The sequence below is a fragment of the Scyliorhinus torazame genome, chromosome 25 (genome assembly GCF_047496885.1).
Source record: "Scyliorhinus torazame isolate Kashiwa2021f chromosome 25, sScyTor2.1, whole genome shotgun sequence".
Lineage (NCBI taxonomy): Eukaryota > Metazoa > Chordata > Chondrichthyes > Carcharhiniformes > Scyliorhinidae > Scyliorhinus > Scyliorhinus torazame.
The window spans coordinates 22,859,741-22,874,999 of record NC_092731.1 but is presented as its reverse complement, the minus strand read 5'-3'; the positions used below and the strand labels follow the sequence as shown (position 1 = coordinate 22,874,999).

The 15,259-nt window shown below is 50.7% G+C and overlaps 1 protein-coding gene across 2 annotated transcripts in view; it reads right to left on the bottom strand.

The window, feature by feature from the left end:
• The window catches only part of LOC140402416 (B9 domain-containing protein 2-like), a 29,075-nt gene extending 17,209 nt beyond the window's left edge, over positions 1–11,866 (bottom strand). For both annotated transcript variants that reach the window (XM_072490183.1, XM_072490182.1), the window contains exons 1-3: positions 11,735–11,866; positions 7,609–7,700; positions 4,231–4,356 (exon numbers count right to left, since the gene is read on the bottom strand). In XM_072490183.1, coding sequence (XP_072346284.1) covers positions 4,231–4,356; positions 7,609–7,696 — 214 coding nt within the window. In that variant the 5' untranslated portion in view covers positions 7,697–7,700; positions 11,735–11,866. The remainder of the gene's footprint in view (positions 1–4,230; positions 4,357–7,608; positions 7,701–11,734) is intronic.
• Positions 11,867–15,259: the final 3,393 nt, after the last annotated feature.

Sequence of the window (15,259 nt, the reverse complement as noted above, 5' to 3'; positions counted from 1 at the left end):
AAGGATGGGAAGGCGATAACTCGCAAGGCAACATGATGAAAACAATGCCACTCTGTACTTAACATTTGTGAATTAGTTTGATTGGTTTATTTAACACTGGATGCTCAAGTTGATGAATATTCCCGAGACGGATGTCGATGCATTTTTCAACAGTAAAGGAATCAAAGAGTTTGAGGACGAAAGCGAGAAAGGGGAACTGTTGCGGAAGATCAGCCATGGAACTTAACGACTTCAGGGGGCTAGATCACATACTCCTGCTCCTATTTACACTGAGCTGCTTCAATTCTCAAAAGATAGAAACTGCGGGGCGGCACATTGATGCAGGGGCTGGTTTAGCACACTGGGCTAAATAGCTGGTTTTTAAAGCAGAGCAAGGCAGGCCAGAAGCATGGTTCGATTCCCGTACCAGCCTCCCCGAACAGGCGCCGGAATGTGGCGACTAGGGGCTTTTCACAGTAACTTCATTGAAGCCTACTTGTGACAATAAGCGATTTTCATTTTCATTTCATTTCAGTGGTTACCACTACTGCTTCACGGCGCCGAGGGCCCGGGTTCGATCCCGGCCCCGGGTCACTGTCCGTGTGGAGTTTGCACGGCTCTCACCCTCCACAACCACTGTTGCCCTCCAGCCACTGATTTCACATGCCAAGTCCCGCTTCGCCGGCAGAAAACACTGAGCAGTACCCCCTGGGCTCAGCAGTAAGGTCGTCGGTTCAAGTTGCAGACTAGGAACCCAAGCACAACCCGGTCTACAAGAGTCTAGAATGCCAGCAGAACAGGCTATAGGTACGGAACAAGGTCAGCAAATGGTATTCAGGGTTATTAGAAATGAAGGTGGGGAATACCAGGCAAGAGCGGCAGGTTTCCAATGCATCATTAGTGAACCAGCTGTATTTTTTTTATAATGCATGTTTGGGATGTGGGTGTTGCCGGCAAGGTGAGCGTTAATTGCCCATTCTTACATACCCTTGAACTAAGGATGTTCCCGATGGTGGGTGTGCCCAGAACCAGGGGTCACAGTCTGAGGATACGGGGTAGGACAGAGATGAGGAGACATTTCTTCACCCAGAGAGTGGTCGGTCTGTGGAATTCACTACCACAAGAAGTAGTTGAGGCCAAAACATTGTATGTTTTCAAGAAGCAGTTAGATATAGCACTGGGGACGAAGGGGATCAAAGGATGTTGGGGGGGATAGCAGGATTAGGCTATTGAGTTGGATGATCAGCCATGATCATAATAACATAGAACATACAGTGCAGAAGGAGGCCATTCGGCCCATCGAGCCTGCACCAACCCACTTAAGCCCTCACTTCCACCCTATGCCCCGTAACCCAATAACCCCTCCTAACCTTTTTGGTCACTAAGGGCAATTTATCACAGCCAATCCACCTAACCTGCACGTCGTTGGACTGCGGGAGCAAACCAGAGTACCCGGAGGAAACCCACGCAGACAGGGGTAGAATGTGCAGACTCCGCACAGACAGTGACCCAGCGGGGAATCGAACCTGGGACCCTGGCACTGTGAAGCCACAGTGCTATCCACTTGTGCTACCGTGCTGCCTAATGAACGGTTGAGCAGGCTCGAAGGGCTGAATGGCCTCCTCCTGCTCCTATTTTATATGTTTCTAGGCAAGTGGCTTGCCAGGCCCCCCCCCCGCTCTTATTTCTCATCTGCATACTGCCCGTCGGCAACATCATCTGAAAGCACCGCGTTAGTTTTCACATCCGACATCCAGTGCTGGATGAGCAGAATTTTCCTCCAATTACATATTGGGAAAGGTTGAAGTACTTGTCTTCCTTCCCTTTCCAAATTGTGGGTCTCAGCTACTGATTCCATCCCTCTCCCTGGACAGAGACTAAACCAGACTGTTTGGCCTTTGATGCTACATCTGCCCTGGAGACGAGCTTCCGAATTCATACCTGGGCCCTCGTAGAGATCGCCCATTCCCGGCTCTGCAGCATCACCCGACTTGACCCAGTCTCAGTTCAACTGCTGCCGAATCCCTCGTTCGTGGGCCTTCTGTTACGTCGAAGAACGACATTCCAATGCATTCGTGGCTGACCTCCCTTCCACATTCTGCAAACTTGTATTCATTCAAAACTCTCACCAAGTCAAGGAGATTATCATCGACTTCAGGAAGCGTAGTGGAGAACGTGCCCCTGTCTACATCAATGGGAACGAAGTAGAAAGGGTCGAGAGCTTCAAGTTTTTAGGTGTACAGATCACCAAAAGCTTGTCTTGGTCCCCCCATGCCGACACTATAGTTAAGAAAGCCCACCAATGACTCTACTTTCTCAGAAGACTGAGGAAATTTGGCATGTCAGCTACGACCCTCACCAACTTCTACAGATGCACCATAGAAAGCATTCTTTCTGGTTGTATCACAGCTTGGTATGGAGCCTGCTCTGCCCAAGACCGCAGGAAACTACAAAAGGTCGTGAATGTAGCCCAGTCCATCACGCAAACCAGCCTCCCATCCATTGACTCTATCTATAATTCCCGCTGCCTCAGAAAGGCAGCCAGCATAATTAAGGACCCCACACACCCCGGACATACTCTCTTCCACCTTCTTCCGTGAGGAAAAAGATACCAAAGTTTGAGGTCACGTACCAACTGACTCAAGAACAGCTTCTTCCCTACTGCCATCCGACTTTTGAATGGACCTACCTCGTATTAAGTTGATCTTTTCTCTACACCTTGCTATAACTAATGTTATATTCTGCTGTCTCTCCTTCCTTCCCTATGTACAGTGTGCATTGTTTGTACAGCATGCAAGAAACAATACTTTTCACTGTATACAATACATGTGACAATAATAAATCAAATCAAATCAAAAACCCCATGCTCACTGACCTACTTTGGCTCCTGATCAAGCAACATCTTTATTTTAAAATTATATTCCTGGTTTTCAAATTCCTCCCTATCTCTGGAATCTCTTCCCCCTCCAAGGTAACTGCACTCTTCTCATTCTAGCCCCTTAAGCAGACCCAATTTTAATCACTCCCCATTGGGAATTGTGCCTTCAGTTCCCTAGGCCCCAAGCCCTGGAATTATCTCCCAACACCTCAAGCCCTGGAATTATCTCCCAACACCTCACTACCTAGGACGGCAAATGGTATGTTGGACCTCAACGCGAGAGGACCCGAGTACGGGAGTTGGGATGTCTTACTGCAGCTCTACGGGGCTCTCGGTGAGACCACACTAGGAGTATTGTGGGCTGTTTTGGTCTCCTTATCTAAGAAAGGACATAGTTGCCGTAGAGGGAGTGCATCGAAGGTTCACCAGACTGATTCCTAGGATGGTGGGATTGTTGTAGGGGGGAGGGATTGGGTCGACAGGACCTGTATTCACTGGAGTTTAGAAGAATGAGATGGGATCTGATTGAAACGTGTAGAATTCTGACAGGGCTGGAGAGACTGGAGGCAGGGATGTGTTTTCCTCTGGCTGGGGGGGGGGGGGGGGGGATCTAGAATCAGGGAACACAGTTCAGGATACAGGGTGGGCCATTTCGGACTGAGATGAGGAGAAACTTCTTCACTCAAAGGGTGGTGAACCTGCAGAATACCCGACCACAGAAGGTTGTGGAGGCCAAGTCACTGAATATATTTAAGAAGAAAATAGATAGATTTCTAAACTCTAAAGGAGTGAAGGGGACTGGGGAGAGCGCAGGAATGTGGCGTTGAGATAAAGAATCAGCCATGATCATACTGAATGGCGGAGTAGGCTCGAAGGGCCGAATGGCCTCCTCCTGGCTCCTATTTTCTATGTTTGTGTGTTTCTACTGGTTTTCCTCCTTAAAACCTGTCACTCACCAAACTTTTGGTCGTCTGCTCCAATATCTCCTTATGTGGCTCAGTGTCATAGGGAGAAACCGCCTCTGTTGTCCAAAGGGTCGGTAACCTGAGGACCCCGATTTAAGCGAATAAGCAAAAGAGATAAGGGGAGATGAGGAGACTTCTTTCGTCGATGCAGCAATGATAATCGGGAACGTGCTGTCCGAAATGAATCTGGGAGGGAACTTGATAATGCAGAACGCATTGTCGGGCAACAGGAGAAAGGGTGTGCGACTAATTGAATAATTCTTGCACTGAGCTGCCACACGTGTGATGGGCCGAACGGCATCCATCTGTCCTCTATGATTTCATTGTACGCCAGCTAACCCAAGGGAGAACTTACACTAACAGCAGGAGAAAATATACAGCTCGAGAAGACAAGACCACTATGGTTACCTTGGAGGCCTTTGGTTGCATAATGTATATCAATAGGATGCGACCAGTAGGCCATGTCCTTGATTACCGGATTGTCCACTTGCGTTTGCCCGTCCTTTAAGCCGGACAGCAGTTTCCAAGCACACCCTGCAGACATGGAACAGGGAGAAGGGGCTTATAAATCCAGTAATTACAAGAAAAAAGGAGTTGGTCACTGCGAGCATAGAAATTACCCAACGGTAGAAGACCAAAGTCTACCATCCTGGAAGTCATAGAATCGGAATCACAGAATTGCTATGTCATAGGAGGAGGCCATTCAGCATTGGTATCTGTGCCGGCTCTCCAAACAAACATGTGACTTAGTGTAATTCTCCTGCCTTTTCCCCGCACCCCTGCACATTACTCGAATAGACCATCTAAAACCCTCTTGAAAGCCTCGATTGAACCAGCCTCCACCACACTTTCAGGCCACACATTTCTACCCCAACCACTCGCTGTGTGAAAACGTTCTTTCTCACATCACATTTCCTTTTGAAAATCATTTTAAATCTATGCCCCTCTCGTTCTCGATCCTTTTCAGAGCAGGAACAGTTTCTCCCCATCTACTCTGTCCAGCCCCCTCGTGATTTTGAACAGCTCTACCAAATCTCCTCTCCGCCTTCTTCTCTCCAAGGAGAATAGTCCCAACCTCTCCAATCTATCCTCATCACTGAAGTTTCTCATCGCTGGAACCGTCCTTGTAAACCTCTTCTGCTCTCTCTCCAATGTGTTCACATCCTTCCTCTAGTGTGGTGCCCAGAACTGTGCACAATATTCCAGCTGAGGACTTCTTGTATAAATTCAGAATAACCTCCTCACTCTTGTACTCTCTGCCCCTATTAATAAAATGATAGGATGATGATGGAATGGTTGACTAATCATACTAATCAATTTCTATTTACAACACACCCAGGCATAACACCAGCACAAACTGCCAGAGGTAGACAGCTGTTGCTCCCAAACATGCTACACTTACCACTTCTCAAATTACTATCCCAAAACCTTATTTTCTGAATTTGTATCAGAGTGAATCATTACCGCTGCTTCTATGGTATCCCTGAGCAGCCTATTTCATAGATGACCAGTCATTTGTTGAAACACTGTTTCAGCAGATTTAATTTAAATTTACCTCCCCTTCAAGTGCGCCTGGTTCTAATGATGTGTAGATCATAGGATGTAGGAGCAGAAGTAGGCCATTTGGCCCATCGAGTCTATGCCATCCCTTGGAAAGAGCACCCAACTTCAGCCCACGCCTCCACCCCATCCCTGTAACCCAATAACCCCACCTAACCTTTTGGACACTAAGGGGCAATTGATCATGGGCAGTCCACCGAACCTGCACATCTTTAGACCATGGGAGGACACCGGAGCACCCGGAAGAACCCCATGCAGACACAGGGAGAAAGCACAACCTCCACATAGACAGTGACCCGACGGCGGAATCGAACCCGGGTCCCTGGAGCTGTGGGGCAGCAGTGCTAACCACTGTGCCACCCGTATGATAATCTTCTACTCTACTTTCCCGCCTTATCCCCAGAACCCTTGATTCCCTCACTGATTAAAAATCTGTCTCAGCCTTGAACATACTTAGCGACCCAGCCTCTACAGCTCTCTGCGGTAAAGAATTCCACAGATTCACTCCCCTCTGAGAGAAGAAATTCCTCCTCATCTCCGTCTGAAATTGGTGACCCCTCACTCTGAGATTCTGCCCTCTGATCCCGCAAGGGAAAACAACCTCTCCGCAATGTAAACCAGGTTGGTCACGATCGACATTAGAAGCCGAGAAACAGCAACCACATCAGCTGTCAACCTTTGCGTTTCCAGTGTGAAACTTGCCATACCAGCACATTTACCTTTAAGTTACCAGGACTGGAATTCACCCCTTAAAACCTCGCTGCTTCCATTCCATCCTCAAAAAAACGTTCCTCTTTGACCGAGCTTTTGGTCATCTGCCCTAATATTTATTTTATGCTTGGAGTCAAAATGTGTTTGATAGCTCTCCTGTGAAGCATCTCGGGATGTTTTTGTTACATTAAAGGTGCTGTAGGAACACAAATCATCATTGTTGCTCAGCTTTGCAGCCTGCCACTCTCACTGGCTTTGGACCGTGTACATGTTTGCCAACTGCGCTCGAAACCGCCCCCCCCCCCTCTCCGAGACTCGGGAAATCGGGGATGCACAAAAGGCTAGAATTGAACAACGCAGGGTTCTTTCAGGTGAAAACAGAAAATGCTGGTAGACTCAGGGATTCCGCAGTATCTGTGTGGAGAGAGGGGGGAATTTTTAAAAAGAGTTAAAGTTTTGAGTCCGTACGACTCTTCTTCAGAGTTCTTGAGGGTTGTAAGACTACAGGAGGTCAGAAAGATAGGGAGGAGAGAAGTATTTGAACACAAAGATTTTTACTTTCAACTCTGAGGCTGTGCTGGGTTTCAGACATTATAACAGTGACTGCACAAAGTGCCTGCTGGTGCGGGACATCCAGAGATTGTGAAAGGCTCAAAAATACATTGTACAGGTACAGTGCCTCAAGACCAGTTGTCCAAAAAACCAGGAATGTTCCATGCATCCATTTGAATGGAGTAATTTTTTAAAAAAAACTAACCTGGACAATTTGGTTAGGCACTGCATTGATGGAGCGTGGCTCCAGGTTAGTGAGGCCGTAACACGTGTAAGACGTGGAAGCAGAGGCAGGCCATTCGGCCCATCAAGTCTGCTCTGCCATTCAATGAGATCATTTTGTTTTTTAATTTAGAGTACCCAATTCATTTTTTCCAATTAAGGGGCAATTTAGCGTGGCCAATCCACCTAGCCTGCACATCTTTGGGTTGTGAGGGCGAGACCCACACAAACATGGAGAGAATGTGAAAACTCCACACGGACTGTGACCCAGTGCCGGGATCGAACCTGGGACCTCGGCGCCGTGAGGCAACAGGGCTAACCCACTGCGCCACCGTGCTGCCCTATTCAATGAGATCATGACTGATCTGATACGGTAAACCGCAACTCCACTTTCCCGCCTTATTCCCAGAACCCTCACTGATTACAAATCTATCTTAACTCAGCCTTCAACATAGTAATCAGCTTTGCTGCTCTAACCAGTACTCCAAGCAACCAGTGAACCCACCCCCACCTGGCTTGGCTGCCCGACTCGAAATACGACTACAACCAAATTCCGGCACTGCCTCGGTGCGAGATTTATGGTACTGCAGCCGTGTAAATACAAGTCTTACTCTTCCTTAGAAAAGGGTGCGAATTGGAAGAAGATGGATTTTCTTCAAATTCCACTTGTTGAAAGGTTGAACAGGCCCCAGCTAAAGTGTCCGCACTATGCTCGTGCAACCCCAGGCGAGAGAGTCTTACCTGCCTGCAGTCCCCATTTACAAAATAGGCTGTTCTGCGGGAAGCCACTTGCTCCAACAATCTGTCCAATAATGTGCACCTCAGCCATCCTCCTGCACAGAAAAAAACATTAGACTTTTAGCACACTGCACCCTCAGCCAGATACCGCATTGTGCAGAGCAGTCACATTCCCGCATCACCAATCAATGCCATTGTTCTGGCAAAAGGCACTATCTACAGACAACAGGCATAAATCAACCTTTGTAAACTTTCAAACTTTAATAGGTTGTTGTGCGCGGGTTGCGTTAGTCACACTTGTCAACTCACTTCTTCAATCATTGAATGGTATTAATACAGGAGGCCATTCAGCCCATCATGTCTGCTTCCTCCCTGCAAAATCAACTCCGCCAATCCCACTCCCTTGCAACCCTGCAAACATTCTCTCTTCAGGTGATGATCCAATTCCTTTTGGAATGGCCCAATTGAGTCTGCGTTCACCACACTCTCAGGCAGTGTATCCCTAAACCGTTTCTTTGGCGATCGCTCGCTAATGAGTATGATTGTCCACCTAACAAACTCCGTTTCACTGGTCGTGGGTCCTGGCTTGACTGATGAGCCCGTTCCTAGAGATGCATCTTCAATCGCCCATTTGGCAGAGGTTACTGGGAGGTGGGATTGGTCCCGGTACTCGAGCGTTGGCAGTCCTTTCTCAGGCGCAATTTCCAGACTTCCTCTTGCCTTCGGGTATTCGCGAAGAATTGTGTCCCTTCATTCAGGAGGTTCCTCCAGGTAGGTTTCTTCTGAGCAAGGGTCTCCCAGGCATTGACGTCCATGTTGCACTTCTTGAGGTAAGTCTTCAGGGCGTCTTTGAAGCGCTTCCTTATCCTCTTTTAGTTCGGGTGCCTTCCTTGGGCTTGGCAAAGAAGACTTGTTTTGACAATAAGGACTCTGGCATTCTAAGCACGTGATCGGTCAAACCGAGTTGGTTTCAGATAATCATGGCCTCGATGATGGAGCTCTTGGCTCCTTCATGGACACTGATGTTAGTACACCTGTCCTCCCAGCTGATGCAGAGAATCTTTCTCAAACAGTGTTGATGGTACCTCTAAAGAGCCTTGAGGTGGTGTCTGCACCTATTCCATGATTTTGAGCCGTATAGAGGAGTTGGGAGGACGACTGCCTTGTACACGAGGGTCTTAGTATCAGCACGGATGTTATAGTCATCAAGACTCTCATCCTTAGGCATCCAAAGACAGTTCTCGCATATTGGTTACGATGTTGGATCTCCACATCGATGCCAGCCTTAGATGAATGGTGGCTCCCCAAGTAGGGGAAATGTTTCACGTGTGGGAGGGTTTTTCTGTTGATCTTGATGGGAGGGAGGGACCGGATCTTGCCCAGGGGTGGGTTGATACAGGCGTAGAAGAGGTTGAGGCGGAGAATGATTCTTCGGTATGCTTCCACGAAGGCGTCAAGCACAGCTTGGAGATTGCCTCCGAAAGAGCGGAGATCCCTTTCTCATCCGCATACTGAAAATCCATGAGCGATGCCAGCATCGCTTTCTTCTTAGATTTCAACCAGTTGAGGTTGAAACGTTTTCCGTCCATCTTCTAGAGGATGTCAACTCCACTAGGAAGCTGGTTCTTGACTAGGGGAAAGATGGTGGTAACTAAAATGGAGTAAAGGGTGGGGCCGACGACACATCCCTGTCTTGACCATGAAGGTTTAAGTTGTATTTCCGTCGGGTGAGGAATGTCGGCGACATTTAGTGGAGGAGTCGGAGGATGTTGATGAATTTCTCTGGACAGCCGGCCTTTGATAGGGTCTTCCATAATACTTCCTGACTGAGTCGATAGCCTTGATCAGATCGATGAAGGCCGTGCAGAGTTGATGTTGCTCCTGGCATATCTCTTGAAGAGATTTCATATCTCTTGAAATTGAAAATTGTGTCCGCTGTTCCAGTGTTTGATTGGAAGCCACACTGACTTTCCAAAAGGGTTGCTTCAGAGGCTGGGAGAAGGCTGCGAGTGAGGATTTGGGCGATAATTTTCAGAGTGACGGAGAGTAGGGAGATTCCTCAGTAGTTCCCTCAATCTGCTTTGTCTCCTTTTCTTGAAGGTGGTGGTGATGACTGCATCCCTGAGGTTGGCAAGTATTTCCTCTCTGTCCCAGATTTTCAGGAGCAGCTGATGGAGATGGCGGGGGAATTTGAAAATCTCCGTTGGAATCCCGTCCACTCCTGCAACTTTTCCATTCTTGCGGCTTCGACTACATAAACACTGGCTATGTGAAAAATATGGTTCTTTTGCCTTTCCACAGTGGGAGGCAATTCAACACTGCAAATCTCCTTGCACTATCAACACCCTGGTGGTGACCATTGACCAGAATCGCAACTGTAGCTACAAGAGGTCAGAGGCTGGGAATTCTGCAGCAACTAACTCACCTTCTGACTCCCAAAGCCATGTCAACCATCAACAAGGCACAAGTCAGGAATGTGACGGAATACTCTCCACTTGCCTGGATGAGTGCAGCTCCAACAACACTCTTCACTCGACACCATCCAGGACAAAGCAACTCACTTAATGGGCACACAACCAGCACCTTAAACAATCACTCCCTCCACCACCGACACACAATGGCAGCAGTGTGTACCATCTACAAGATGCACTGCAGGGACACACCAAGACTCCTTCAACGGCACATTCCAAACCTGTGACCTCTACCACCTGGAAAGACGAGGGCAGCAGGTACATGGGAATACCACCACATGCAAGTTGCCCTCCAAGTCACTCACCATCCTGACTTGGCCGTTCCTTCACTATCACTGGGTCAAAATCCTGGAACTCCCTCCCTAACAGCACTGCAGCTCACCACCATGTTCTCAAGGGGCAATTAGGGATGGGCAATAAATGCTGGCCTAACCAGCGACACCAACATCCAGTAAAAGAATATAACAAAACTTCGGAAGTGCAGTAAGGGTGTTTATGTAGAGGGAGCTTTACTCTGTATCTAACCCAGTGTTGTACCTGTCCTGGGAGTGTTTGATGGGGACAGTGTAGAGAGAGCTGTACTCTGTATCTAATCCCGTGCTGTACCTGTCCTGGGAGTGGTTGATGGGGACAGTGTAGAGGGAGCTTTACTCTGTATCTAACCCCGTGTTGTACCTGTCCTGGGAGTGGTTGATGGGAACAGTGTAGACGGCAGCACGGTAGCACAGTGGTTAGCACTGTTTCTTCACAGCTCCAGGGTCCCATGTTCGGTTCCCGGCTTGGGTCACTGTCTGTGTGGAGTCTGCACGTTCTCAGTGTCTGCGAGGGTTTCCTCCGGGTGCTCCGGTTTCTTCCCACAGTCCAAAGATGTGCGGGTTAAGCGGATTGGGCATGCTAAATTTGGGCAGCACGGTAGCACAAGTGATTAGCACTGTGGCTTCACAGCGCCAGGGTCCCAGGTTCGATTCCACGCTGGGTCACTGTCTGTGCGGAGTTTGCACGTTCTCCCCGTGTCCGCGTGGGTTTCCTCCGGGTGCTCCGGTTTCCTCCCACAGTCCAAAGACGTGCAGGTTAGGTGGATTGGCCATGCTAAATTACCCGTAGTGTCCATAAGGGTTGGGAGGGGTTATTGGGTTGCGGGGATAAGGTGGAAGTGAGGGATTAATGTGGGTCGGTGCAGACTCGATGGGCCGAATGGCCTCCTTCTGCACTGTATGTTCTATGTAATCTATGTAAATTGCCCTTAGTGTCCAAAAAGGTTAGGTGGGGTCACTGGGACAGGGTGGAGGTGAGGGCTTAAGTAGGGTGCTCTTTCCAGGGGCCGGTGCTGACTCGATGGGCTGAATGGCCTCCTTCTGCATTGCAAATTCTATGAACCCTGTAAATTCCCCTCATTATTTCAAAGACGTGCAAGTTAGGTGGATTGGCCATGATGAATTGTCCTCAGTAACCCCCAAAAAAAGGTTAGGGGGTGTATAACAGGGATAGGGTGGAAGTGAGGGCTTAAGTGGGTCGGTGCATATTCGATGGGCCGAATGGCCTCCTTCTGCACTCTATGATCTATTTCAGCGAAACTCTGGACACCCAAGCCCCGGCCTGACTGACAGGCGAATTGACAAATCAGAACGCGCCTCTGGGCGACCCTTTGACGAACCCACCAATCAGAGGAGAGGGGCGGGTCTTAGCTGCCGCCAGTTGCCCCGGGAGACGCCGCCGCCGCCGCCGCTATCTGTCCGTCTGTATGCCCGCTCCTGCTCCTCCTCCTCCTCCTCCTCCTCCTCCGCCGCCGCCGCCGCCGTCTCCCCGCGACGCCGTCTCCTCCGCCTCCGCCGCCGCCGCCTCCCCGCGACGCCCTCTCCTCCTCCTCCTCCTCCTCCTCCGCCGCCGCTTCGTCCCCCCGCTCTCCCTCTCTCAAGCCTGCTCCCGCTGTCTCTCCGATTCGCCGTCAATCCAGTAACGCGCTCACTCATTGGCGAGGAACGCCCTGGGCCTTCAGCCAATAGGATTCAGAGAGGGCGGATTGTGTCCAACTACCCCTCCCCCGCCCCCTGCCACTCCCCGCCCCGCCCCCACATCAAACCCCGCCCCCTCCACTCTCCAAAACCCCGCCCCCTCCCCTCCCAAACCAAACCCTGACCCCTCCCCAAACCAAACCCCGCCCCTTAACCACTGCCCCTCCCTCACCCCAGACCCCGCCCCCTCTGCTCTCCAAAACCCCGCCCCCTCCCCTCTCAAACCCTGTCCCCAGCCCCTCTCCCAAACCAAACCCTGACCCCTCCCCAAACCAAACCCCGCCCCTTAACCACTGCCCCTCCCTCACCCCAGACCCCGCCCCCTCTGCTCTCCAAAACCCCGCCCCTTTCCCCACCCCAAACCCCATCCCTCCCCCAAAACTCACCTGCTGCCCCTCCCCATCCTAAACCCCACCCCTCCCCATACCCTGCCCCCTCCCCATCCCAAACCCCTGCCCCACCCCGCCCCCTGCCCCTCCCCCACCCCCTGCCCCAAAACACCATCCTACCCCGGCACCACCCCAAACCCCACCTTTTACCTCCCCAGCCCAAACCCCACTCCCTGCCCCTCCCCAAACCCCTGCCCTCCCCCACCCTATTCCCCTTAACCCCTCCCCAAACCCCACCACATACCCAACCCCCCCCACACCATACCTCACACTCACCACAATACCCCACCCCCACCATTCCACCCCCCTATTACCTCTTCCCCACCCATCTGCATTCATCCCATCCTTTCCCTCCCTCCTCTCTCCCCCAGCCCTTACCCGCCTCTCCCCCGCCCCCATCCCACCTCTCCCCCGCCCCCCCATCCCACCTCTCCCCCGCCCCCCCATCCCACCTCTCCCCAACCTCTTCCATCCCTCTCCCCAGTCCTTCCACCCCCTCTCCCACTCCTTCCCCGCTTCCCTCTCCCACCCATCCGCTACGTCCGACTCCCACTTCATCCCACCCATAATCTTCCATTACTCCAGCTCTCTCTCTCCCCACTCCATCAACCATTTCCTGAGCTTCCACCATTCCCTCCCACCATGCTGCTGGTCCACAGGGACCAACGTGGTGAAGCACCGCCCTGTCACCTCCAATGCAAGTACATCCTACTGTAAATATGGAGACCAAAACAACGCACGGTATTCCAGTTGGGGATTCCTGCAAGACTGCGTTGTTTTGGTCTCCATATTTAGGGTAGGATGCACTTGCATTGGAGGCGATAGAGCGGAGATTCACCACGTTGGTCCCTGGATTGAGAGGCTGAGTACATGGTATCTATATTCTCCGGAGAAGAACAAGAGGTGATCTTGATCTTAGTGAAATGTTTAAGATTCTGATGGGGGTTGGCAAAAGATTGGCACCAGTGCCCAGAGACAAGCTTGTTAATGGGCATCTGTCTCCCTCTGTTGGGCAATTCAGGGAGTTTGCACATGAACGGGGAAATAGAGTCACGGGGACGGAATTTAATCAGAGGAGCGCTGTTACTGATGTATCAACATCACAATAAACAGATTATCTGGTCGTCGCCACATTGCTATGAAGGCCAGCATGCCTTTCATTGGCCTTCCTAGTTGTACAAGCAATGTGGCGACGACCAGATAATCTGTTCATTGTGATGTTGATTGAGGGACAAATTTTGGCCAGGTCACCGGGTTGAACTGCTGCCCTCTTCTCCGAGACAGTGGCATCTTTCGCAGCCATCCTCACAGGCAGATGGGACCTCGGTAGAACTCATCCGACAGACCGCAGTTCGGACTGTGCAACACCACCCCCCCCCACCCCACCCCACCCCTCCCAGCAGCTCCCCCCCCCCTCCCTCCCATCAGCACTCCCCCTCCTTCCCATTCCAATATTACTGTAAGCTTTGATTTCCCTGTGCTCAAACCCTTAAGTTGGCATCGTAATTGTTGCGTGCGTGCCGTTCTTGGCTCCCGACACATGAGCGGAAATGACATCCACTTCTGGTCCCATCAGTAACAGCGCTCCTCTGATTAAATTCCGTCCCCGTGACTCTATTTCCCTGTTCATGTACAAACTCTCTGAATTGCCCAACAGAGGGAGACAGATGTCCATTAACAAGCTTGTGTCTGGGCACTGGTGCCAATCTTTTTACTTATGCAACATGATGTCATAGATCATAGAATTTACAGTGCAGAAGGAGGCCATTCGGCCCATAGAGTCTGCACTGGCCCTTACAAAGAGCACCCTACTCAAGCCCACCTATCTACCCGATTCCCATAACCCCTACTTAACCTTTATGGACACTAAGGGCAATTTTGCACGGCCAATCCACCTAACCCGCACATCTTTGGACTGTGGGAGGAAACCGGAGCACCCGGAGGAAACCCACGGACAGTGACCCAGCAAGGAATCGAACCTGGGACCCTGGAGCTGTGAAGCAACTGTGCTTACTTTTCTGGAGGAAATCGATAAACGGTTTCCATCTCCGGGCAAACCCCTCCACAGACCCTGTCAAAACGAACTTGATTTTTTTTTTTTTTTTGCAGCCTAAGGAAGTCCATGAGGTCGCTCACCCCCCCCCCCCCCCCCCCCCCCTCTCTCTCTCTCTCTCTCTCTCTCTCTCTCTCTCTCTCTCTCTCTCTCTCTCACCCTCTGGACTCCCAGGTCTTCCGACACTCCAAAAATTGTCACTTTGGGACTCAGGGCCACCTTCACCCTCAGCACCTCAGACATCACGTCAGCGAAACCCCCTGCCAAAATCACTCCAGCTTCGGACAGGCCCAAAATATGTTGACATGGTTCGCACACCGCCCACACCTATGCTCCACCCCCTCAAATACCCTGCTCATTCTAGCCACCGTCATAATACTTTAAATTGGATGAGGCTAAACCTAGCACATGAAGTGGATGCATTCACCCTCCTCAGAGCCTCCTACCCTCCTCTGATTGTTTTAACATGATGACACTTCGACTTCCCATCGCCTTGTATCCTCTGTCCCCCGGGGAGTATCACTGTTCACTAGGAGACAATAATCTTTCTGTGAACAAATGCAGGGTAGCATTGTGGATAGCACAATTGCTGCACAGTTCCAGGGTCCCAGGTTCGATTCCGGCTTGGGTCACTGTCTGTGCGGAGTCTGCACATCCTCCCCGTGTGTGCGTGGGTTTCCTCCGGGTGCTCCGGTGTCCTCCCACAGTCCAAAGATGTGCAGGTTAGGT